The 27245-nt window shown below is 38.8% G+C and overlaps 1 protein-coding gene across 1 annotated transcript; it reads right to left on the bottom strand.

Moving 5' to 3' along the window:
- Window positions 1-104: 104 nt before the first annotated feature.
- LOC126376669 (partitioning defective protein 6) lies at window positions 105-26807 on the bottom strand. The gene is made up of 7 exons (XM_050024218.1): window positions 26598-26807; window positions 24011-24236; window positions 15875-16002; window positions 14855-14952; window positions 10628-10796; window positions 9625-9758; window positions 105-8967 (listed from the first exon to the last, which is right to left on the bottom strand). Exons 1-7 carry the CDS (start codon window positions 26655-26657, stop codon window positions 8850-8852), a joined length of 933 nt encoding a protein of 310 aa, XP_049880175.1. The 5' UTR covers window positions 26658-26807; the 3' UTR covers window positions 105-8849.
- Window positions 26808-27245: the final 438 nt, after the last annotated feature.

The following is a 27245-nucleotide window of genomic DNA, read 5'->3' as shown; positions in this document are numbered from 1 at the left end:
CACTTTTTATTGAAGAAAATCACACAGAATGTGATTATTCAAATGCATACTTACTTTTCGACACTGCAAAAAAAAATGTTACTTACCTAAATAAAAAACAATGATTAAATAAGAATATATTTTATTACATACAACACGGGTGTATCAACTTAGAGTGTAAATAACTTCTTAAACTATGTATACTGCTTGACTATAACACCTTTTGGACCATTTATTTGAGCCGATTCATCAAACTACGTATTTTTAATTTTGCGTCCAAAACACCACCCAAGGCAACGCGTGTAAAAAAAATTAAGTACATTCGTGATTTCAATAAAAAATAAAATGTCACTTGCAAAATACAGATTAAAAATACTGAAAAATGAAAAAAAGGAATTGTGTATTTTACATTATCTATAATGCTTTCTAAAAGTAGCTTACAAAAAAATATACAAACTGCTTAGATGAAAAAAAGTTTGTTTTTTAAACCTAGTTTAGATCAGATATGTGCATGTAACTACCTCCTTGTCTTAACTAAGAATACATTCCTTAAAAATACATTAAATACATTTTTTTCTTTAAATTAAGCTCGAAATACTAAGTAATAGTTTGATCTAGTATTCACTTTTAAAAACTAAGTCCTGATAAAATATAAAAAATACTAAAATTTTAATGATTATTGTTAAGTAAAAAAATTCATAAGCCGATTATGCCTGTGTAAATGAATTGTAGAAGTTTTTAAACAATTTTGTTTCCCTCCATATCTTTTGACATAAGTTTTTACATGAAGTCGTAAAAAACATATAAAATATTCAACTTCTAAAAATCAATTTACACAATTTCAAATATTCACAGAGGGAATAACCTTATTATAATATTTAAGCACTCTCCTACTAATAAATTAAAGAGTACCCCAAGGCACGGGTGTAGGCCCTACATTATTCAACATTTATATCGAAGTCTTATTTGAAAAACCATATTCGGATATGATTTTTGTTTAACAAAACCTTGCAACAGACACGCGAAAAATAAGTTTTGATCCAGCAGGCTTAGCACGCTATCATAGAATAATAAATAATACTACGTATAGAACGGCAACTCTTCGCACCCCACCAGCGTGAGCTAGGTTTACCTCACCCCCCCTCGAACATCGTTTAGACTTAAATCGTATGGCGCCAGACGTCACATACACAGATGCGCGTGTATGATAATGTCAATGTGTGGTGTCTGTGTAAAACGAGGTTGTTTGTATGAAGTGTCCGGGGTGTGACACTATTGTAAGCGCGACGCGACAACCATAAAAAAATAAGGTTCTTGGTACAGGCGATTACCGGATACACGCGTTTTTTTCAAGACATTGCACTCCAAAGGAAATACCTTATTGTACATTGCTTACAGAAGAGCCAAGAAAAAGAATAAAAGGACTTTTATTTCAATAACAAAATGAGAAAAATGATCGTTTTTATTATTTGTGTGACAGAATTTTCAAGTCGCGAGCAAGTCGATGCGCGAACGAGGAACCTCAACTCGTCTGTCAAATTTGACAACTCGCTTTTTGACATTTACTCGCTGTGCTCGCGCCTTCAGCGCGCTAAGCCTGCTGCGGGCTTAGCACCGTAAGCGCGCGACTCCTCGCCTCGACATACATCACCCGTCACTCTCTCACAGTACTGCACAGAAGGAGACAGATGATCTCTGTCGCGGCGAGAAAGAGTCGCGTGCTTACGATGCTAAGCCCGCAGGTAAAAAGTTTTAGTTAAAAATTTTACCCGAATGAGGAACTTTCCAGATGAAGTTCTTTGAAAATCACATAGATGGCGTTGTTGAGTTTAGATTACTGGCAGTACGGCTAGCGGATCAAAGTAAAAAATATTCCCATTCTAAAATATTCTCTATGGCCATAAAGTATAAGACTTTGGAGTTTTTAACTATGTTTACCGCTCCAAATGAAGATTTGGCTGTTAGAAACTCGATTTTTCACCATGATTCAATTTTAGGCTATGGTTTACTGGCTGTATGGGCGTTCCCTTTGCATGTCGGAAGGTCAGAAAAACAAAAAAAGACTGTACATTGTTTTAAGTTTACGCGGTTATTATCATAATTAAAACACATAATAACGGGTACTTCACACAAAAAAAATATGGATCACCTACTCCACTCCAATCTCATCAGTCATCTAGTGATCATGGCACTTGCAACAGTGTCGAAATATCGGGAGTCTCATATCATATCCCTACTTTAAACGCGGTAAGAACCCGTTATTATGTGTTTTAAATAAAAAAAAGACTGGTTTATAACAAACTTCCTAATCTGAACAACGCCATCTATGTGATTTTTAAAGAACGTAAGTTGGAAAGTCCCTTATTCCAACAAGAATTAAGGTTTTTTGTCATATCAGAATGTGATTTTTCAAAATGGCGCTTGCGTAGTTTTCACTCAAGACAATGTTATGAATATTTCCAAAAATATAGGTAAGGTAAATATGGGTATAAAATAGGGCAGTTGTTGTCGTGTGTTGTTGGTCTCACCAACATTAGTACCATGTCACATTCACTGTTTTGACAAATTGCATCTCGAGAGTCTCACTAAATATCAAACATGTTAATGCGAACAAGGTTCTAAATTCACTCACGTTACTAGTGCTCGTGGTGTCCGTTACGATTAATAAACATTATTATAGAGTCTAAGAAAAGTATTTGATGAAAACAGTTTAAGGAAAATAGGTAAGTTCAACAATAGCTAGTGTAAAATTCCATAATTAATTTCTTAAAATATTTCAACTACCCTATTTACAACATGACAATAATTACAATACCAAATTGAAAATGATAGGCATTAAAAAGTATGGATTAATATATCAGAGATTCGAGACACGGAATGTCCTATTTGCTATGGAATTTATGTGAAAAACGTGAGAAAATGGTGCTAATTCCTGTAAATACCATCTAATTTTATTTTAAGTTATATCTGTCATTTTCTTATCCGCCAAAAAGGAAAGGGACGGGTAATCGACAAGCATAAAATTTATGGAACACACGTCAATTTTAAGCACAAATCTAAACCAACCGTCTAAAAATTTTACATCAGTCAATAACCCGACACATTCATTTACTCATTCTTCCTAAAATTAAGAGCTGTGAATCATCAGTCCCTTTCCTTTTCGACGGATATGAAAATGACGGATATAACCTAAAATAAAATTAGGCGGTGTCTGCAGGAATCGGGGCCAATGTCGCAATTAATTTACAGTTTTCTTTTTTCAAATACATAAATAAACTAAGTAGAAAAAAGAAAACGTTTTTTATCACCTTTAGATCTGACTTTATTTAGTAATCAAAATTTCAAATTCATAAATAAGTTAAATAGAAAAAAGAAAATTGATCACCTTTAGATCTGTTTTTATTTAGTAATCAGAATATCATAATTTATCTTTGACCTAGGAAACTACCCAATTGACATACGTTAATTTTAAAATTAATGAGTGAATAACCTGGGCGAATCAAATAGGTATCTCGTTGGTACGTTGTGCCAACTTAAATCTGTCGGGTTATTGGCCGATGTAAAATTTTTAGCTTGTCGATTGCCCGTCCCTTTGCTTTTCAGCGGATAAGAAAATGACAGGTATAAGTTAAAATTAAATTAGATGGTGTTTACTGGATTCGGTACCACTGACAGACTTAATAGGGCCAATTTGTTTCTAAATGTCAATTATTATTTTTTTAATAAGGGTTCTAAATGTCAAAGTGACAGCTATCTGTATACCTAATTCAAAAAAAGAAAACATTTTCCGCCATTTTAGTTTTCAAACTCGATACAATGTAAGCCAATTTAAAAAATCTTATAAATACAAAAATAGGCATGGAAACATCAGTACAATAATATTTTAATAGATTTCATGTGATTTATAATTAGCACCTTCCATGGGAAGTGAATAATAACGACGTAGTAAATATATCTAGCCATAAAGTTTCGAATATGAACCGTATTTTTAGTCAAAATCTGAAAAATAAAGTAGAAATTTTAATCATCATAATATTTTACTCTATCCCGTTTCTCACAGGGTCCGCTTACCTAACCTCAACTTTTGACAGGTCCGGTTTTTTTTACAGAAGCGGCTGGGTCTGACCGTCCAACACGCGAACGGAAAACCAGCCCGATACAGGTCACATACCTTCGGGACGCATTTCTCGGGAATGTGGGTTTCCTCACGATGTTTTCCGTCACCGCTGAGCACGTGATAATCATTTATGAACAACATGAATTCGAAAACAATTTCAATAAACATTGGTTTAGGCTCGTGCTGTTACCTCACCCTTTCGATGAAGGCTGTTTTAATTTAAGCCGTAAGTTGATGAGTGAGGGAGCGCGCAAGAACTGTCTGTCTCACTCCCACGAGGTACGAGTCATGAACATCATCATGTACCCACTTTAGAACCCTGTCGCACTAACACATTTGACAATTAATGAGACTTACAGTTCAATTTGTCAAAAAAGTTAATGTGACATGGTACCAAAGCATATACATATTAGTATTAGACCGTACTGCCGCTGTGCTAATAATAGAAAAAAAAACACTTTTTTTAATTGACTAAAATCTACGGTCCAAATTCCTAACAACAATAATCGAACAGGGTGTATTCACACTACAACAAAATGGATGGAGATTTGACACTTAACAAATACATTTCATTTAACCTAAATTTTATTGTCCGCATTTAAAGAAATAATAATAAGAAATGGAATCATCTAGAGATTGCGTTATTTTTTTTAACGCTATAGCGTTATCCCGTTGTGCACAGGGTCCGCTTACCTAAGTTGAAGATTTGACAGGTCCGGTTTTTTACAGAAGTGACTGCTTGTCTGATCTTCCAACCCGCGAAGGGAAAACCAGCCCACTAAAAATGGAATGATTACCCAAATACTTTGTAGAAATCTTACAATGACAGTTGGTGTGTCAAATAAATAAAATAAATTCTAGTTTTTTTTTACCCGACTAAAAAAATCATCTAAAAAGCAATATTGCTATTTGACATTTGTGGACAATGCCGCGATATTTCTTCTTTTTAAAATGAACATCTTCATTGTAAAATTCCTACTAAATCAATGCACTAAAGCATACCTAACAATTAAATACAATAAACGAGGCATTGAAGACTTTGTAGTGATCGGGGGGAAGGCCACATCGAAGCAATTCATCTAAAAAAGCAATATTAATTGACATTTGCGCATATAAAAGTAAGTGCGCATTGCACACAAATGTCAAATAGCAATATTGCTTTCTTAGATGAATAGCTACCATTTTAACCCCCAAGAATGACACCAATATTTCGGTTTTTTTTATACATGCTTGAAGCGCATTTGATATGGAATCGATATGCGTTTCGTTAAGTACATTTTAGGCAGATAAACAATATTCTATTAGAACGATAAAATTGTATATTCAACTCATTTCTACCAAACCTGAGTGGAGCAGCGTGGTGGAGTCATAGGGTGGTATTAATAAACTAATCTCAGCTGAGACTGCCCGCAAGATCCTGCTCAAGTCCCTGTTTTGATTTAAGAACTGTCACATTGACATGATCTTGAGGGCAGTCTCGAAGCTGAGTTTATTAATACCACCCTTAGGATAAAGAAAAAAGAATACACAATCTTACCGAATCTATAGGGAATGTTCGTCTAATCAGCGCTAAACTTAGATTTTGATAACAATAATAATTATATAAAATATTTAGGCACAATTGTCATTAAGTACATTAAATTTTAATATACAATCTCGATTCTCTGACTACCTCGATTGGGATCATAGCCGTTTTTTTTTCTATTTGATTCTTAAGCTACCTATATGCACTGTTATTTAACAGGATTTTTGGATAAAAAACATCCTGTTAAATGATTTGAGGATAAAAATTTCCTATTTCTCCCGTCAGCTGTCGCTACTGTTGAGTGTTCAATTTTGACAGTTCGTCATACTGTTTGAGTAAACGAACATTATTGTTTTGGTTATATTTATACACTATAACCGTTTGCGCAGCGTTTAACTGCAAAATCATAGTGTTATGTTTATTCCGACCTTAGACAAAAAGATTTTCAATCAAAACTGCATTTTTCCAACTAATGGCTTTTCTTCTTCGTAACTCGTCCTTCTCTCGGATACAATTCACGTTGCTCCACATTTTATCGCAATTTATGGCGAATTTTAGCTGGACAGTATGGAGAACTGTCAAAATTTTGGAACACTCAACAGCGCCGCCGCCTGAGTTGAAAATTTTAGTTTTTATCCTGGATTGAAAAATGGAATGTTTTATTAGTAACCCCGATTACGTGATAAGTATTTTATAATTGATCTTTGATTTAGGCAACTATGCTATTGTCGTTTGACTTTAAAGGTCCTCAAGGACGTTCCAGTACTTGGATGACATTGATAGGAGCGCTAGTGTGCCCCATCTCTATACATTCCAATTTGGCCACCCGCCAAAACATCCTTGTCACTATTATAGACCGACAAGGATGATTTGGCGACGCGCCAAATCAAGGGTAAGTGAGTTTAGTATCAAGGATGTTTTGGCGGGTGGCCAAAATCGGAACTGACGCTGCATTTGATAGATAACACATAACATAAACTCACAAATGTGTCCCAATTGGGGTACTCAGAGGTACATCCATCGCAAGATGAACTAAGTACCCATAATTCACCGAGCTTTCTGTTAGACCAACGTGATAGGTCGTATCTCCGTCTATAATGGTCGAGCCAACTGTGTTATTGCACTTGAGATAAATTAATAACTGGTGCAAGTCTGGTACCGGAGTTCGAACTGACGCTCCCCTTTTTGATATTAGGCAGCTAAATTACTCAATTGTATAAAAATATTTTATGTTTATTTTTTTTAAAGAACGCCTAGGGCCCTGTGCCGAGGTTTTTCTTGCAGCTTCTTTTCCCCGGCTACACAGGTTGTGAGAAGCTGCAGTAGTGTTAGGCGGATGAGACGTTCGTTATGTAAAAATTGACGATTCAAAGTGTAACTATTTTACCAACTGAATAAACATATTTTTGAATTTGAATTTTGAGAAGCAAGCCGGTGAACAGGACCACAGTGACTTTTACATTACTTTGACCTATCACGTTGGTCTAACAGAAAGCGCGGTGAGTTGTTTGTACTTAGTTCATCTTGCGATGGATGTACCTCTGACTACCCCAATTGGAGCACACCATCGCTGTCCTGTCAATGTCATACAACCGTCAAACGATCCTTGTCGACCTAAAAGCCTTCATTATTCATACTTTAAGGCAGACACTATAAGGCATAAGATGGAATGTCCACTTAGTACTAAACTTTCGAGCCTATAATTTCACCTAAAACCATCCTTCCATACATTTTGCACCATTGTATTTCCTCACTATGATAATATCTTATAAATCACGATATAAAAATGGAATGTTCATACCATTGCTATATACTGACACTTAATATTACTGGATGCTTGCCAGTAAAGTACGCACTGCATATGTGATGTAGGTGCATTTTTCTTTGCAGTTTGACAGCAATTTGCGTGCAGTTATACATACATAAAGGTGCGGGCCTATATATATATATATATATATATAGGCCTATATATATATTAATGATTATGTATTTAAATGATTACGGATTTTCAATTATGGATTTTAATATAGACCCCTATTTTAAATTGACTATGATTGGCTTTTGTAATTATTATAATAATTATTATGTTACGAATTGTTTAAGGTTTGCTGAAACGGGAATTGAATTATTTTATTGTGTTATGCATTTAGTGTGTGGCAGTTTGTATTCACTGTTTTCTTTTGTTTTACTGATACTGATATATTGTTATTATTATTTTTTTGTATAATTTTCGACACAATGTAAAAATTGTTCAGAAATAAATAAACTTGAAACTTGAAGATATCGCGGCGCACGGAGAGGCTAAACACGCGTATTAAGGTGGGTACGGTCACGAGTACTAATATGTATACACTTTGGTACCATGTCACATTAACTTTTTTGACAAATTGAACTCTAAGTCTCGCTAAATGTCAAATATGTTAGTGCGACAGAGTCCTAAAGTGGGTACATTATATTGCTCATGACTGTACGCCTCTTCCTCTTCATACTACTGTATACTGTTACTCCGCACTGACACGCTTGGAGCGAGCATGAACTACCTCACCCCCTTTAGTCATATACCCTATGTCTATTTAAGCCGTAAGGAGTAAGCGAGCGCGCGATGTCTGTCTCGCTCACACGCACGGGGTAAGGCACACAACAAGAACAAGATATTTGTATGCAGTTCCCGGGCTGAACCATAATATTATTACTAATAATTGAAGAATTGTAGCTTTCATATCCTACACATTACGTATGTATTTCGTTATGTAAGGTCACTTTAAAGACGCCTATTCATATGATTCATGACGTGTTTTTTTTTATAATTAACGCTAATATTACGATGTAGATAATAACTTGCTTAAAGACGAAACTGCACGCAGATAGCATTTTTTTACAGTTCCTATTCAAATTGTGATCTTAAACATTACTGCAGCAATATTTTAGCACGTATGCATAACTGCACGTAGATTGCACCAATATTTTTGCACGTATGCGTAACTGCACGTGGATTACAAAAATAATTTTGCACGTATGCATAACTGCACGTAGATTACAGCAATGTTTTTGCACATATGCGTAACTGCACGTGGATTACAAAAATAATTTTGCACGTATGCATAACTGCACATAGATTACAGCAATGTTTTTGCACGTATGCGTAACTGCACGTGGATTGCAGCGACATCTTTGCAGTTCCTAGACAAGCTGTCCCCTCACCCCCTGGCGGTACCTGCGCAGTATGTACTAGAGGTGTAACACTTGGCCGTCGTCCTTCGCGGGCACGTTGAAGTTCTGCTCCGGTTGGTCTTCTAGAGTGACCGCTGTTAGGTCCACGATCTCGTCTTGTTCGTCTTGGTCGAATCTGAAACGGTACAAGTGTTGTTGAGTTCCCTCAATCGACCGGAGATATGGAGTATACTCCACCACTGTGTGGCGAAGGTTTTTTAAGGCGATATGTGATATCGAAAATAAACGATTTTTAATTTTGTACATAACTAGCTTTTGCCCGCGACTTCGTCCGCGTGGAAGGATTTTTCCCGCTAATTCCCGTTCCCGCGGGAATTTCGGGAATTCCTTTCTTAGTGCACCTTTACGGTACCTAAGCTACGTCTCTTCCAAATTTTAAGTGCCTACGTTTAGCCGTTTAGGCTGTGCGTTGATATGTCAGTCAGTCAGTTTCTCGTTTTATATATTTAGATTGGGGTTTAACAAATAAAAGAAAATGTGCAGGTCGTGTCGTATCAGGAGGTGAAGGATTTGGCGGGAAGAAGAGAGGAATGGCGATTACTCCACCGACAAGAGCGCAGCTCTTAAATAAAGAGAGAGAGACATAACTGGGGAGTTAAAAAAAAGTTGTTATTTGATATTTGTTGACATTGCACACTTATTTTTATATTTTAAATTGCAATATTGCTTTTTAGGTGAATCACTTCAATATAGCCTTTTATTTTAAAACCCCCTTCCCCCCCCCCCCCCCCCCCTTGCTCCTGCAGTGGAGTCACGCGCATAATGTCCATACCTGTCTTCGTCGTGGTCGCTGGAGGGCTGGCTGGTGCGGCTGAGCGTCTCTGTGGGAGGCGGAGCGGCACGCTGGTTGGCGGGCCGCACCGTGATGATCAGGTTGGACGAGTTGGCCACCATCATGTCCGTCACCTGGACAACCAGATAGTAAGTTTACGCGGTTGTTATCATAATTAAAACACATAATAACGGGTTCTTACCGCGTTTAAAGTCAGAGTCTCATATTCCTACTTTAAACGCGGTAAGAACCCGCTATTATGTGTTTTAACCAGATAGTAAGTACTTGTGTTGCTTGCATCGCTCCTGGCCACTAACTCCACGTCATACCTGGTTGCCTTGCTGACAGTAACCCCAGAACACACGTTCAACATTCCCACACACTTCGAATTTTGTGCTCTCCGTCACTTTCCCTAACGTCTTCCTGTTGTTTGGAGTATTTGTTTACATGCCAAATGTCATAAACGTCGTCATTCAAGTGCGAATCACAGATCCTGGAAACCACTTGATAGCAATTGAGCTTTGATCATCATTATAATCTCCCATTATCCCGTTTTTCACAGGGTCCAGTTACCTAACATGAAGATTTTACAGGTCCGGTTTTTTACAGAAACGACTGCCTGTCTGACCTAATCCGCGAAGGGAAAACCAGCCCATTACAGGTTAGGTCACATACCTCCGAAAATGCATTTCTCGGTGGGTTTCCTCACGATGTTTTCCTTCACCGCTGAGCACGTGATAATCATTTACGATCCAAACATGAATTCGAAAACAAATTCGACAATCATTGGTTTAGGCTTGTGCTGGATTCGAACCTGCGACCTCAAAGTGAGAGGCAAACGTTCTACCACGGCTGTTAAAATTGATCGTTGGTCCAAACATGAATTCGAACGCATGAAGTGGAATGTGGTTTAGAGCACAAGCGGAGGTTTGAATTTCCTGAAATTTCCCTCAAATTACGAGGAAAGTCAAAATTTTGGGTAAAATTATTTATCCAAACTGACCTGATCGAGGGTCTTGTTGGAGACGTCGATGCCGTTGACCTCCAGCACCTCGTCGTTGACGCCCAGCAGGCCGGTGGACTCCGCCAGCCCGCCCGGCACCAGTCGCGATATGAAGATGCCCGCTGATCGCTCCACGCCGTTCGGCGTAACACGAACTGATGTACCATCCCTGGAGGTAGACAAGTAAACAGCTGAGCCATTTCCTTTTGCTCGTATTCGTAATATTCATAACTATCTAGTTCTTATAGAAAAATGTAAACTTGTTACTGGCAATAAATGACAATGGGCACTTTTGTATGAAACTTGGTCCAAGAACCTCCACTGATGAGACTTATATGTAATGAAAGCTTATGCTTTCCCTATGATTCTGGCAAAGTCCTATCAGATTCTGTCCCGGGGTTCTTTTTTTACGGCCATGTTTGTCCTGGCTAAAAATGTGATAAAATACAGTGGGAGCTAAAATCGACTCAAGATTTGTTGCTGGATAACTAAGTCTACATAAATAATTATGTATCATATTGTATATCATTTTAAAGAGGATCTTTTCCAGAATCCGAAACATAAAAAAAAACAAAAAAAAAATCTTTTTGTAAGCCAATTATAGTCAATTTATATCTGCAGCGCCATTGTTTCTCGGTAGCTAAGTTCAAGTTTCATGCCTTTTACCCCTTCCAAAAGTATCTTACCGATTTTTTTTATATTGCTTCCGGAATTTGATCTGAGTGATAATAACAAGAAAAATAAATAAACACCTCTCCGATAGAGACCGGCTAAGCTATTGCCTATTGCAAGAAATCGTCATCATTAGCAAGTCATTACGGTATTGCATATTATAAGCTTATCAGCAACTTGGAACTTGGTCCAAGAACCTCCACTGGTGAGACTTGCATGTAATGATAGCTTATACTTGTCCTATGATTCTGGCAAAGTTCTATCAAACTCTGTCCTAGGGTTTTTTTACGGCCATGTTTGTCCTGAGTGTACAGTAGTGGACTGCAAAATCACCTCAGGATTTGTTGTCGATAAACTATTTAAATAAGTCTATATACATAATTATATATCATAATGTATATCAATTTTAAAGGGGAAGGTTATCAGAATCTGAAACACAAATAAAAAAATGCATTAAGTATGTAAACGACTTTTAGCCAACTCACGTCCGTAGCACCATTTTTCTCAGCAGCTACGTACGAGTTTCGCGCCTTCCAACCTTTCCAAAGAAGCCCAATCATTTTTTCCTTCTTCTGATATTGCATTCTTAACCTGACAAGACTAAGTGACAACAACAAGAAATAAAATAGATACCATTCCGATAGAGGCCGCGTAAGCTATGGACCTATTGCAAGATAACGTACTCAAAGGCTAGTCATTATAATCCAACAGACGTAACATGATTAGAATGCAAGAGGACGCAAATGTAGTATGTTTTCTTTCACCACAATCTTGTTTTATTAATCCAGGCTTATATCTTGTCTTATAAACAATGCCGAATGGTACAACAAACGTATCGTAAACGTAAGGTTGCCTGGTAGTAATTGCTACCTTGGCAATAAAGCCGCCTTTTGCACCAGTTATTGCCTGAACTTGTTTAATAAATGTGTTTCTTTTGTATACAATAGAGTCATTGTATTGCATCTTGATTAGAATGACTTATTTCTTGTTTCTCTCGTACTAAGCTGTATAGTTGTATTGCTGTTAGTATTAAAGAGACACATATTTCGTCTCTTTCGCATAAGGCGATGTACTACATTTCCGTCCCGCCGCATTCTAATCATGTTACGTCTGTTGGATTATAATGACTAGACTTTGAGTACGTTATCTTGCAATAGGTCCATAGCTTACGCGGCCTCTATCGGAATGGTATCTATTTTTTTTTTCTTTGTTGTCACTTGTCAGGTTAAGAATGCAATATCAGAAGAAGGAAAAAAATGATTGGGCTCCTTTGGAAAGGTTGGAAGGCGCGAAACTCGTACGTAGCTGCTGAGAAAAATGGTGCTACGGACGTGAGTTGGCTAAAAGTCGTTTACATAATGCATTTTTTTTATTTGTGTTTCTGATTCTGATAACCTTCCCCTTTAAAATTGATATACATTATGATATATAATTATGTATATAGACTTAGTTAAATAGTTTATCGACAACAAATCCTGAGGTGATTTTGCAGTCCACTACTGTACACTCAGGACAAACATGGCCGTAAAAAAACCCTAGGACAGAGTTTGATAGAACTTTGCCAGAATCATAGGACAAGTATAAGCTATCATTACATGCAAGTCTCACCAGTGGAGGTTCTTGGACCAAGTTCCAAGTTGCTGATAAGCTTATAATATGCAATACCGTAATGACTTGCTAATGATGACGATTTCTTGCAATAGGCAATAGCTTAGCCGGTCTCTATCGGAGAGGTGTTTATTTATTTTTCTTGTTATTATCACTCAGATCAAATTCCGGAAGCAATATAAAAAAAATCGGTAAGATACTTTTGGAAGGGGTAAAAGGCATGAAACTTGAACTTAGCTACCGAGAAACAATGGCGCTGCAGATATAAATTGACTATAATTCGCTTACAAAAAGATTTTTTTTTGTTTTTTTTTTTTATGTTTCGGATTCTGGAAAAGATCCTCTTTAAAATGATATACAATATGATACATAATTATTTATGTAGACTTAGTTATCCAGCAACAAATCTTGAGTCGATTTTAGCTCCCACTGTATTTTATCACATTTTTAGCCAGGACAAACATGGCCGTAAAAAAAGAACCCCGGGACAGAATCTGATAGAACTTTGCCAGATTCATAGAGAAAGCATAAGCTTTCATTACATATAAGTCTCATCAGTGGAGGTTCTTGGACCAGATTCGCCCATTCTCCTTTACATAAACATAAACTGCCTATATACGTCCCACTGCTGGGTACAGGCCTCCCCTCAATCAACCGGAGGGCAATAATTTAATTCATTTTTATTCTTAAAAAACCTATTAGTTTAAAGAAATAAATATACTGACGGTCGCAAGTCAATATATTTATGAAAACATTATGTACGGTCACGAGTACTAATATGTATACACTATGATACCATGTCACATTAACTTTTTTGATAAATGAAACCGTAAGTCTTATTAAATGTCAAATATGATAGTGCGACAGGGTTCTAAAGTGGGTACATGATATTGCTCATGACTGTATGTATTATAAGAATGTATCTCTCCTTCCGAGAAACTGTGAAAGGCATACTTACAATACAAGGAATAAAAATAAAATTGCTATTCAAAATTCTAGATTAAGTAAATTAAATTCATCTTTTTTGGTGTTATGTATAGGTACGTTTTTACAATAAAATACCAGATTATATTTTTAATCTGTCAGAAAATTTTAAAGCTCACGTGAAGCTTACTTTATGTAAAAAAAAGTTATTATAAGATTAATGACTACCTCAATGATAAAAATGTCAGGTATTGAATGTGTTCCTCTAGTTACTAAATAACTTGTAATGTACCCTCATTGATTTAAAAGATGTTGCTGTTGCAGTTTCTTGTCATTTCTTCTCCTCAGCCATAACACCTTGCGAAGTGACGTAAATTCAAAAATTTTACATTGATTACAAGTTTATCCATGATAATTACGTTGACACACGCCTCCGTGGTCTAGTGGTTAGAGCGTTACGCTCACGCTCTGGAGGTCCGGGTTCGATTCCCGATGGGGACATTGTCGAAATCACTTTGTGAGACTGTCCTTTGTTTGGTAAGGACTTTTCAGGCTTGAATCACCTGATTGTCCGAAAAAGTAAGATGATTCCGTGCTTCGGAGGGCACGTTAAGCCGTTGGTCCCGGCTATTAGCCGTAAAAACACCTCCACCAACCCGTAATGGAGCAGCGTGGTGGAGTATGCTCCCCCCTCCGGTTGATTGAGGGGAGGCCTGTGCCCAGCAGTGGGACGTGTATGGGCAGTTTATGTAATTACGTTGAATGATTATGATTTCTGATTTCAGGGCCCCACTCCTACTGTTTCATGTTTTCCTTTCTTTCCCTGTGCCGAGGTTTTTCTTGCAGCTTCTGTTCCCCGGCTATACAGGTTGTGAGAAGCTGCAGTAGTTTTAGGCGGACGAGACGTTCGTTATGTAAAAATTGACGATTCAAAGTGTATCTATGTTACCTACTGAATAAAGATATTTTTGAATTTTGAATTTGAATTTTTAAACCTTTCTTTAAAAACCAAAAGGGACTCACCTAATAAAAAAACCCAGCGGCCTGTCGGACCCGTGTTTGAGCAGCTTCACTCTCCTGCAAGTCTCCGGTACTATGTCTACGTCTATTATTGCTGATACCTGCAACACGACAATAGGGTAGTTGGCAACAGCAGTTGGCAAGTGTAAAAAAACAATACGTTTTTCTATCACGTACGGACCAGCCCCCAATAGCCTCCTCAGGATGATAAGGGACAGAGTAGACTGAAAGATTATATAGGGACACCACTGTTAACGCCTAGCATGTGTGTGTGCCTGCTACGCGTATTACACAGCACACGCACACGACGACAGCAAGACGACGCGCGGCGCGGCCGCCGTCGATTCCGCACTTCATTCGCGGCGACCTCATATAAAACATGTCTGTTACCTATTTGTAATAAATTTGTATGAATTTGAAGAAAGTCTTTAACTCAACGATCCTGACCGCCACCACCGCTGCAGCAGACGTCCAGTTCTTAACACCACACTATCACAGTAACAAATACAAAAAAAAAACACGGAATAACAGAAGAGAGTGAAACATGGCCCTGGTAACAAAGTATTATTTTTATTTGCCACTTTGGGAACATTCCAGGAACTGCATATTACTGCCATGTACAGATGCCGTTTTGCTAGAACGGGACGGAGCATTCATCCACCACTAACTTTAAATATGGTTCTTTCTTTCTCTCGCTGTTATGTACTGACCATTACTTTTTACAACAGGAACATTCCCAATTTGGGAATATTCCCGGGAACGGCACATCTCTGTTACATACAACTACCGTTCTGCTAGAACGGGACGGAGCATTTCCCCATCACTAACTTTAACTATGTTCTTTCTCTCTCTGTTATGTACGGTCACGAGTACTAATATGTATGCACTTTGAAACCATGTCACATTAACTTTTTTGACAAATTACACCGTAAGTCTCATCAAATGTTAAATATGATAGTGCGACAGGATACTACAGTGGGTACATGAAATATCATGTGAGCAATAGGTCTTGACTGTACTGACCATCCTAAAGTCGTGGGGGTTGGAGATAGCGAGTCCTTTGTTCTTGGCCGGCGTGCCGCTCAGGATCGACGAGATTATGTTGCGCGGGCGCATCGTCCCGTAGCCGTTGAGCTCTTCCAGGCTGTCACCTGAAAACAACAGAGGGAGAATGTTAAACGACATAGTAAGTACATCGTAAGTTAACTAACTACTACCTCACACTTCTCCTTTTCCTTTTTAATGCGAAAAGCGAAGGATTGGAACAGCTTGCCGCTTAGTGATCTTAACAATTTTCAATACAATTAAAGGAATATAATATATATAATACAATATATATATATATACAAAATTTAATGTTGTATATATATTACAAAATATATAAAATAATAATAATAATAAAGTCAGGAACTTCACAGGGCCGATATATGGAAACGACATACATAATCTTCTTCTATCGTGTGGGTTGTGAAGTGTCAGGGTTACTATTGAGCCGCCAAAGGCCCCTGACATGGCTCGTGTAACTACTACTAACTTACATCAGTAAGTATTAACCGGGACCAACGGCTTGACGTGCCTTCCGAAGCACGGGTCGTCTTACTTTCGGACAATCAGGTGATCCGCCTGTAATGTCCTAACCAAACTAGGGATCACAAAGTGATTTTTGTGATTTGTCTCCACCGGGATTAGAACCCGGGACCTCCGGATCGTGAGCACAACGCTCAACCACTGGACCACGGAGGCCGTTACACAGGCGTGCTGTGCTGTTAAGTTGTGCTTGTACGGTCACGAGCATTAATAATACACTTTGGTACCATGTCACATTAACTTTTTTGACAAATTGAACTGTAAGTCTCACTAAATGTCAAATATGTTAGTGCGACAGAGTCCTAAAGTGGGTACATTATATTGCTCATGACAGTATGTGTACTTGAATGAGTAATCAAACAGCTGTTTGAACTGAGTACTATACATTGGAATGTTTGCTATATTTGGAAACTTGTTAGAAACCTATGAATGAACTCCTACTGCCTATATTAAGTAATTGTTCAATAAATACCTAGCGGGATTATTTATACCTTTGCGTCATTGTGCGTAGTACAGTTTTTTATATCTCCTAGCCTTATCGTTGCCTGGAAGAAATCGCTTTAAGCGATAAGGCCGCCTTTTGCCATGTACCTAGTTAAGTCTCTTTTGTAACTGTTTTCTTTTATTTTGGTGCAATAAATTATATTTGTTGTTGTTTTTTTTTATTACTGACAATCCTGTGGGTTGTGAGGTGGATTACCAATCTCATCAACCCTGGTGTCAGGGTTATTATTGAGCCGCCAAAGACTCCTGACATGGCTCATGTAACGACTATGCTTACATGAGTCAGCAGCAACCAGGACCAACGGCTTCACGTACCTTTTGAAGCACGGATCATCTTATTGTTTGGACAATCGGTTAATCAGCCTGTATGTCAAGTAATTTTTGTGATATATCCCCACCGGAATTCGAACCCTGGACCTCTTTTTTTTAGTTTTTTTTTTTAATTATTTTCAATTCTATACTTTTGCGATCGAAAATTCCACTTGATATCAACTCAAGAGTCATGGCCTAAATCATCCCCCAAAGTTTTCGTTACGATGATGTCACTAACACCCTGTATAGGTATAGAAAGACTGCCTATTTCCCGCCCGGGGTAAGCAGAGAGTATGGAATTCCATTTGCTTCGATCTTGACACACTTCTCTTGCTTCCTCCACATTTCAATCGTTTCGTACACGCACGCCGGTTAAGAGGGGTACGGTCACGAGCATTAATATGTATACACTTTGGTACGATGTCACATTAACTTTTTTGACAAATTTAACTGTAAGTCTCATTAAATGTCAAATATGTTAGTGCGATAGAGTCCTAAAGTGGGTACATTATTGCTCATGACTGTACGTAGTATAAATAGTAGCTAAATGGTTGATTTAAACTAGGTGATGGCGAAGCTTGAATCGCATTAGTGGAGATCAGTGGTGCGTGTTGCAGGTTGTAACACGTGATCAAGTGGGCCAAGGCACGAGCGGCAGCGGAAAATTGTTTTGCTAGAGATGCACCGACTAGGCTGAAAAGCCGATTAGTCGTCAGTATCATTATCGGTAACTAATCGGCTATGCATATTTTAGCTTCAAAATGCAGCAAATAAGTACTCGGTCAACATTACAGAAACATAAACCCTATATACGTCCCACTGCAGACCACAGGCCTATCAATCAACCGGAGAGGGTATGGAGCATACTCCACCACGCAGCTCCACTTCGGGTTAGTGGAGCTGTTTTGCGGCTAACAGCCGGGACCAACAGCGCGTGATTTGAAAACTGACGATTGATGACATTGGGAGTAGATAGATCCATATTTTTTTAAGGGCAAATATATCTGTCTACCCTCTTTCTTTGCTGCTTGTTTCTACATTTGATGTCGGAATGTTCGGAAACATCTGAAGTCTCATATCCGTGATTAACGCGGTAAGAACCCGGTATTATGTGTTTTAATTGAGTTTCGTTTATTGCCGTGTTCGTGCCGTGCCGAGCTGTGGTAGCCCAGTTGTTAGAACGCTTGCCTCTCACTTTGAGGTCGCAAGTTCGAATCCAACACAGGCCTAAACCAATGACTGTCGAATTTGTTATCGAATTCATGCTTAGATCTAAATCTTCATCTTCATAAATCTATTATCACGTGCTCAGCGGTGAAGGAAAACATCGAGGAAACCCACATTCCCGAGAAATGCATTATCGGATGTATGTGACCTAACCTGTATTGGGACGGTTTTTCCTTCGCGGGTTGGAAGGTCAGACAGGCAGTCGCTTCTGTAAAAAACTGAACCTGTCAAATCTTCAGGTTAGGTAAGCGGACCATGTGAAGAACAGGATAATGCTAGGAAGATGATGATGAATTGAGATTAGTTTATTCTTCTCGTCGTTTCGATGGCATTCAGGTTTTTTCAGCCCAGTATTTTGCCACCAGCATTTTCGGGCATTTTGGCAGCATTTTCGGTGGGATTCATCAGCTCCTCTCGCGTACAGGTATCAGGGTATACAAGATGTTAGGTGAGCCATAGTTTATTAATACTACCCTAAGTTACACAATGAAGCGTCTCGCTTCAGCCATTGACTTGTACCGTGACGTGGCTCGTGTCATGGTCACGGATTGCAAGTCATGCAGACAGATACATAATAATGTATTATGCTATATATAGCGCGTCGGTAATGGCTGCCACCGCGTCTACAGTCTACTGTTTCTGTCACAGCTAATTAGGCTAAACCGCGCACCGATTGGCCGACATATCTATAGTGTACTTCTATCGTGTAGGCGGAGTACCAACCTCATCAACCCTGGTGTGAGGGTTACTATTGAGCCGCCAAAGGCCCCTGACATGACTCATATAACGACTACTTACTTACATCAGTAAGTAGCAACCGGGACCAACGACTTAGCGTGCCTTCCGAAGGAAGGAATCATCTTACTTATTCGCACCATCAGGTGATTCAAGCCTGCAATGTCCTTACCAAACAAAGAACAGTCTCACAAAGTGATAAGCCGTTGGTCCCGGGATACTAGCTCAAACACCTCCACCAACCCGCAGTGGAGCAGCGTGGTGGAGTGCACTTCATACCCCCTCCGGTTCTTTGAGGGGAGGCCTGTGCCCAGCAGTGGGACGTGTATAGGTTGTTTATGTTACGTATAGGATTTGAACCCAGGATGTACGGATTGTGAGCCCAACGCCATGACAATCATGGCGTCTGAAATGATCTGGTCATGGCGCAATGGGTAAGGTTAACTACATAAAGGTGTGCTACGAAGCGCGACCTTATGGTTTACATACAACTGCCACCATGATGCTAATTTACTATTTTTTTACCTTTGATGGATTTTCTCTTGGCCCGAAGGCATTGACGACGCCTAAGATGGAGCGAGCTCGTCCAGAAGGTGCCTGTTCACTCTGGACTTTTTTTTTTGACGTGACTTATTGTAGATTTGCCGATTCGATTCGATTTCGCTGAAGGCTCTCACCCGGTACAACGTTTAAGACAACAGGCCTGAGGGTGCTCAGTTGGGCGCGAACCTCGGCTCAGGGCGTCGTCTGAGAGGAAAAATATTTGAAATAATTAATCGACCCTAGTGGGTCGATAGCGATAAGCGCTGATTGAGGGAAATCGTCGACCACGCCGGCGGGGTCGGTATCGGGGACACTGGCCTTGAAAGCACCCGGGTTATATGCATGAAATACAGAAGACGGCAGAGAATTCCACTTCTTCTATTAACCAGGCACATGATACAACGAGTTACGCGACTATGATGGACTTTCCAGGCTACATTCTCCAAAAACAGTATAGATGGCGCTGTGCTAATTGCCTTCATTTAACCTTCTAACCTTCTCCATGGAGAATTAAGGAGCGACTGGAAAACAGCGCCCGTTTCTCCGGAAATAGACACAATGCTGAGTTCGTGTCCTATTCACTGCTGTGCCACATTATGTACTGAGTTTTAAAAATTGTTTTATCATACATTGTTTTAAGTTTACGCGGTTATTATCATAATTAAAGCACACAATAACGGGTTCTTACCGCGTTTAAATGGGGATATGAGACACCCGATATTTCGACACTGTTGCAAGTGCCATGATCACGGGATGACTGATGAGATTGGAGTGGAGTAGGTAGATCCATAATTTTCTACGGGCAGACATATCTGTCTACCCTCTTTCTTTGCCGCTTATTTATGTTTTTGATATGGGAATGTTCGGAACCATCTGAACTCGCAGCAAACTCACTACGACAAACCGCACTCACTGTGTTCTCACGTTTTGTCACCACATTAGGCCGTTTCAAGCTTTTTACAACACCTACTACTGGATTCCACATGTTCGATAATTTGAACCTCATATCCCCATTTAAACGCGGTAAGAACCCGTTATTATGTGCTTTAATTGTTTTATGATATTTTGTTGTTTTTAGTGTTTGTAACACTTTGTATGTAATGTGTCACAATTTGTTGAATAAACATTCTCTCTCTCTCTCTCTCTCCCTTCTAATTTCATGGACAACAGATAACATGCATCTTCTATCTTAGTTTTTGGCAATAAATGAAGTCCCTTGTCACCCACCAACACACATCTTCCACCCATTATCATCATCATCAGCCCATTAACGTCCCCACTGCTGGGGCACGGGCCTTCCCTAAGGATGGATAGGGAGATCGGGCCTTAAACCATCACGCGGGCCCAGTGCGGATTGATGGTTATTAACGACTGCTAATGCAGCCGGGACCAACGGCTTAACGTGCCTTCCGAAGCACGGAGGAGCTCGAGATGAAAACTTTTTTTTGTGGTCACCCATCCTATGACCGGCCTTTGCGAAAGTTGCTTAACTTCAACAATCGCAGACCGAGCGCGTTTACCGCTGCGCCACCGAGCTCTTCACCCATTATCATTCTGATCGAAATAAAGAGAAGCAATATAGGTAGCAACATAATTCTATGCATATCTGATCCCAATATCAAGCAACAATTATGTTTATAGCCTCTGCCATATATCGTTTGGGTTGTGAGGTGAATGACCAACCTTATCAACCCTGGGGTCAGGGTTATTATTGAGCCGCCAAAGGCCCCTGACATGGCTCATGTAACGACTACTTACTTACATCAGTAAGCAGTAACCGGGACCAACGGCTTCCGAAGCGCGAATCATCTTACTTTTTGGACAATCATGTGATCAGCCTGTAATGCCCTAATCAAACTATGGATCACAAAGTGATTTTTGTGATATGTCCCTATCGGGATTCCAGGGACCCCCGGATCGTGAGCCCAACGCTCAACCACTGGACCACGGAGGCCGAGCTTAGCAGTTGTATGAGTTCTATGATTTATTTTTAACACAGAAGCATTTTTCATTTGCAAGGCATCATCATCATCAGCCCATTAACGTCCCCACTGCTGGGGCACAGGCCTTCCCTATGGACGGATAGGGAGATCGGGCTAAGGCCCGATGGTTTAAGAACCATCACGCGGGCCCAGTGCGGATTGGTGGTTATTAACGACTGCTAATGCAGCCAGGACCAACGGCTTAACGTGCCTTCCGAAGCACGGAGGAGATCGAGATGAAAACTTTTTTTTTGTGGTCACCCATCCTATGACCGGCCTTTGCGAAAGTTGCTTAACTTCAACAATCGCAGACCGAGCGCGTTTACCGCTGCGCCACCAAGCTCCTCTGCAAGGCATACCTATTCTTATTCTTAAATGCTTCAACGTAGGCGTAACAAAGCCTTAAAGGCGTGCCCTTAATAATTAACATCACTATAACTAATGGCAAGCGAATTCACACCATATTGTTTTGTAATAAGATGCAACAGTAAGACAAATCGCATGTATTATACAATAACATTCATACAATGTTGTAAAGGCAACTACACATAAACGGTTTGGCGTTTATCGGCGTAGCGTCAATTTTAGTGAAAACATTGAAAACGTAATGTTTGTTAACAAAATCTAGTTTGAAAGGATGATTTTCGGGGTACCGAACTGAGCGTAGTACCCCGCTAGCCACACTACTGTAATAAATAAATGCGCATTATTTGGTCGACTCGAGTCGTTTACTTGTCTCCCCATTCCCTCCTCACATGGCGACCCTGCCATGATAATAAGTACCTACATAGAGAATATAGTTTTTAGACTTTACAGCTCAACAGTAACCCTGACACCAGGGTTGATGAGGTTGGTACTCCACCTCACAACCCACATGATAGAAGAAGCAATTTATCGATAAGTTTGCATAGTCGCAGTGTGTACCCACTCTTACATTTACCTATGCAAATTAACTTCCTTCGCAAGTAAACAATGGGGTGTCAAGTACCAATTTCTTTGGCGACCTCACTCATAACTGCTGTCGCTAAGCCATGTTTAAAATGTGGTAATTTCTAGAGGAGATAAATGGAGTAGTTGTTACACTATGGCACCCTAGAGGCCGAGAGCCTGGGTTCGATTCCCGGTGGGGACATATCACAAAAATCACTTTGTGGTCCCTCGTTTGTTTAGGACATTACAGGCTGATCACCTGATTGTCCGAAAGTAAGATGATCCGTGCTTCAGAAGGCACGTTAAGCCATTGGTCCCGGTTACTACTTACTGATGTAAGTAAGTAGTCGTTACATGAGCCATGTCAGGGGCCTTTGGCGGCTCAATAGAAACCCTGACGCCAGGGTTGATGGGGTTGGTAATGCAGCTCACAACCCACACGATAGGAGGAGAATAAATAAAGCCCTAATGGGGTTTACAGAGCCACAAGTAATCAGGAGACAACTTGCAGCCACTTATCTTACTTTCATACCTTGGGTTAGAATGCACTTTGCTCCTTACATTACACCCCGGAACTCCATACAAAAGCCTCATTTTTACAGTGTGCCAGAGCCGTGTGCGAGCGGTAAAGTAAGACCCAGAGGGGGTGAGGTCGGCGCCCGATACGAATTGGTGCGGGGGGGGGGGGGGGGGTTTGCTGTTCTAGGACAGTATTCAATAAAGAATAATACTGTCAAGGATAAATTGGAGCCATGGTAGCCCAGTTGTTAGAACGCTTGACTCTGAATTCGAGGACGCTGGTTCGAATCCAGCATAGACCTACACCAATGGTTTTCGAATTTGTTTCCGATATTCATGTTTGGATCATAATTATCACGTGTTCAGCGGTAAAGGAAAACATCGTGAGGAAACCCACATTCCTGAGAAATGCATTTCGGAGGTATGTGACCTAACCTGTATTGGGCTGGTTTTCCCTTCGCGGGTTGGAAGGTCAGACAGGCAGTTGCGTCTGTAAAAAAACTGGACCTGTCAAATCTTCAGGTTAGGTAAGGGAACTCGAGAAAAAAGTGATGATGCTAGGGAGATGATAATGACTATGAAGGATACATTATAAAATTCTAATTAATAAATAAAGAGACATCTAAAACTGACGAAAAACATTTTCTTTTTTCTATTCAACGTTATATCACGATATTATATTATGTCACAGTGCGAGTGCTTTTTCATACAAATTCCAGTGTAATTTCGTGTTTAGACGTTTAGTAAAAAGTAACTGATTTGACTAGTTGGAAACTAGCCTATGGTACAAGTGGATCTAAAATCTTTGACAAATACTCACCCTTCCGTTGAATGATGACCCTGAGCAGCGGACGTGCAGTGAGCAGTGCCCGCGCCAGGTTATCATCATTGTTGATGGGCAGCAAGTCCCCGTCCCTGGGGTCCGTGTATGATATGAGGAAGGCCACATCATGCAGCCTGTGCAGCTTCTCTATCAGACCCTTGAAGTCTTCATACTTCAGCTTCTCCATACGGTTGAGGGAGAACCGACGGAATTCCGCATCAAACTGTTAACAATAAAAAAAATACAATAAGTTACATGGAATTTAATAATTCAAATTCAAATAATTTATTTCAGAAAAGTATAAATTCCATAGTTGTTAGTAATATGACTTATTCTGTGTTAGTATCATTAAATTATGCGAATTGTAAAAGTTATAAAATGACACAAATAAATAATCATCATCTCGCTAGTGCTATCCCGTTCTTCACGAGGTCCGCTTACTTAACAAACAGGGTATTAGTGACATCGTAACGGATGATGGAGACCATGATTTTGAGTTAATATCAAGTGGAATTTTCGCAAAATTCATATGATATTTTTTGTTTTTTTTTTTGTTTTAATTATTTTCATTCTATATTTTATTATAGGGTGGAAAATCCCACTTGATAAAGTAGGATTAAAGTGCTATCAAGTGGATTTGTAAACCGAAAGTAAGAATAAAATACTGCTCTGCTTTTATTAAAAATTATTTTTGTCTCCACAATATAGTGTTGTATTGTAAATTGTAATGTAATAATATTGGATTTAAACTTTTAATTCCAATTCTAACTATAAGTACATTGATATAAGTATGTTATATTTTTTAATTGCAATATTATTATTTATTTTTTTATTACAATGACATTGCAATATGTTTTTTTTAAATATTTTAAAATACCTATTTGTTAATTGTTTAAGATGATATGTAAAATGTGTCATGTCTATGTCTATAAATATAACTATGATATAATAGAAAACTAGTACTACAAAGCAACAGGTTATTACTTGTTTAGGTGTACTTGCAGGAAGTCCCAATAGGAAATACAATAATTATCCTCATTCTACATAACATTATAACATAAACAGCCTATAAACATCCCACTGCAGGGCACAGGCCACCCCTTAATCAACCATAAGGTGGCATGTAACATCCCCCACGCTGCTTCACTGCGAGTTGGTGGAGGTGTTTTATGGCTTATAGCTGAGACCATCGGCTTAACATCCAAAGCACGGAATCATCTTACTTTTTCAGACATTCAGATGATTCAAGTGATTTTGACAATGTTCCCATTGGGAATCGAACTCGGTCCTCCAGATCGTGAGCCTAATGCTCTAACCACCAGACCACAGAGGCTGTCTTTGTTCTACACAAATAAAAATACAGTGCATCCATTCATAGATGTACATGATTAATGGCCAATTTCAATCGGTCCATTGCTTGTTTTCGCTTACTAAAGTAACTTTTGACGCATATTTATATAAAGTAATTTCCTAACAAGACAAGTCAGTGACAAACCTAACAACCCTAGTGTCAGGGTTATTATTGAGGCACCAAAGGACCTTGACATGGCTCATGTAACAACTACACATGCATGATAACTCAAAAATATTCAAACAGATAGGTTTAACTATTTTAAATATGTACATGACATACTTATTTATGCTACTTAGGTGATACTTGAATAAGTGGCAGAATATTCATAAGATGTAAATACTGATTTTTTTTTTTTTTGGTTTGGTTTTCCCCGAAGGGTAAGGCAAAGGGAACTATGCCCATACAGCCATGTCTGACGTATTTTTTTTCTGGATGATTAATGAAATGATGAAAGGTGATGATGATGAAACCTAAGCCCCCACCCTCGGAGTAGACTCCTACTCCGAACCCCAAACGAATTAACTCAAAAGTCCGCATAAACTTTTGAGTTATGAGCGGCTTCCTGACACGAAGCGAAAATAGGCAGATACACTTTGTTTATTGAATACTCCAATATAATAACACTCGCGAATGTCTTCCGACTAACTTAATGCGATCATTAACCACAAAACACCACTTCGTATTAATTATTTAGATTATTCAATGAAGAAAGCAACTGTCCCGTTCCCGTCTCCCGCCAAAAAGCCTGTAAATACTGAGTATGGAGCCTAGAAATTTTTTTTCATAATGTACCTGAAAGATTTGGCTTTGTGTAACATCCTTGCCTCTCTTGTTTTGCACTTCAAAAAAAAAACAATAATATGGTAATAATGTCATATTACACTTGCCTACCAAATTGTTCAAGTATCTTTTAATTTTCTATTCTAAACTTTTAATGAATAGTTGTGAATCAACATTATGACTAATTCGTAATGAATAACAAAATAACAACTTTATCTTAGCCCTAAATTCAAATAAACACGTTAAAACGACAGCAGAATCGGCTCGTAATATACGCGATTATTTCCTACAATGTACTGACTTCTACTCAATTTTCAGAGTTTTATAAAAAGTTATCGCTATCATATTAGTAGATAAATTAAAAAAGAAGTTCGTAATAACCTAAACTAGGTCTAGAAACTCGCGTGACTATTGTAATTCAAGGGAAATTAGAAATTTGTCGACACTCACCTTAGTTTTGACTTCAACATTTTGGCTGTCGATTCTAGCCGCGATTTTGTTCTTCGACATCTCGAAAGCATTTATTAACTAACACTTATCCTACAGAACAATCATCAAAACATATAGGCACTTTATTCGCAACACAACATTGTAAAATATCAAAAGTTTTTATTAAATTACTGCGGTTGATCCATTCGACTCTCGCGTCGTAATTTTTATAAGTTTCATTACTTCTACGACATTTTTGATGCATTAGTAATAATTGGCCAATGGCAATTAGATTCTTTAAGTAATCTGTAATGTGATTGGCTAAAACGTAATTTATAATGGCTGAAATAGAAAACAAACTTAGTCCATTGTTTTAACATTCCGTTACACGCAGATTTAAAAATATTGGATACAAAAATATCGGCTAGTTAAAAAGGTGTTGCTATTTCTAAATTTAATATACTGCCTGTCTGTACCTCGCAAGTATAATACCTCGTCTGTACTTTAAAATAAAGAAGGTAGGAAACAAATAAAACGGAACAGCCCTTGGAACAGCCTGTAACTGGCATCCTGGCACTCGTGCTCCTTGTATGTGCCAGCTACTTTTTAATGTTTACTCGTTGACTGGTAAGTCTCAGCTGGAGGTCTCACCTCTTAGTTTCACCTTCT

The sequence above is a fragment of the Pectinophora gossypiella genome, chromosome 21, assembly GCF_024362695.1.
Source record: "Pectinophora gossypiella chromosome 21, ilPecGoss1.1, whole genome shotgun sequence".
Lineage (NCBI taxonomy): Eukaryota > Metazoa > Arthropoda > Insecta > Lepidoptera > Gelechiidae > Pectinophora > Pectinophora gossypiella.
The sequence above is the reverse complement of the archived record's forward strand: the minus strand, read 5'-3'. Positions and strand labels throughout refer to the sequence as shown.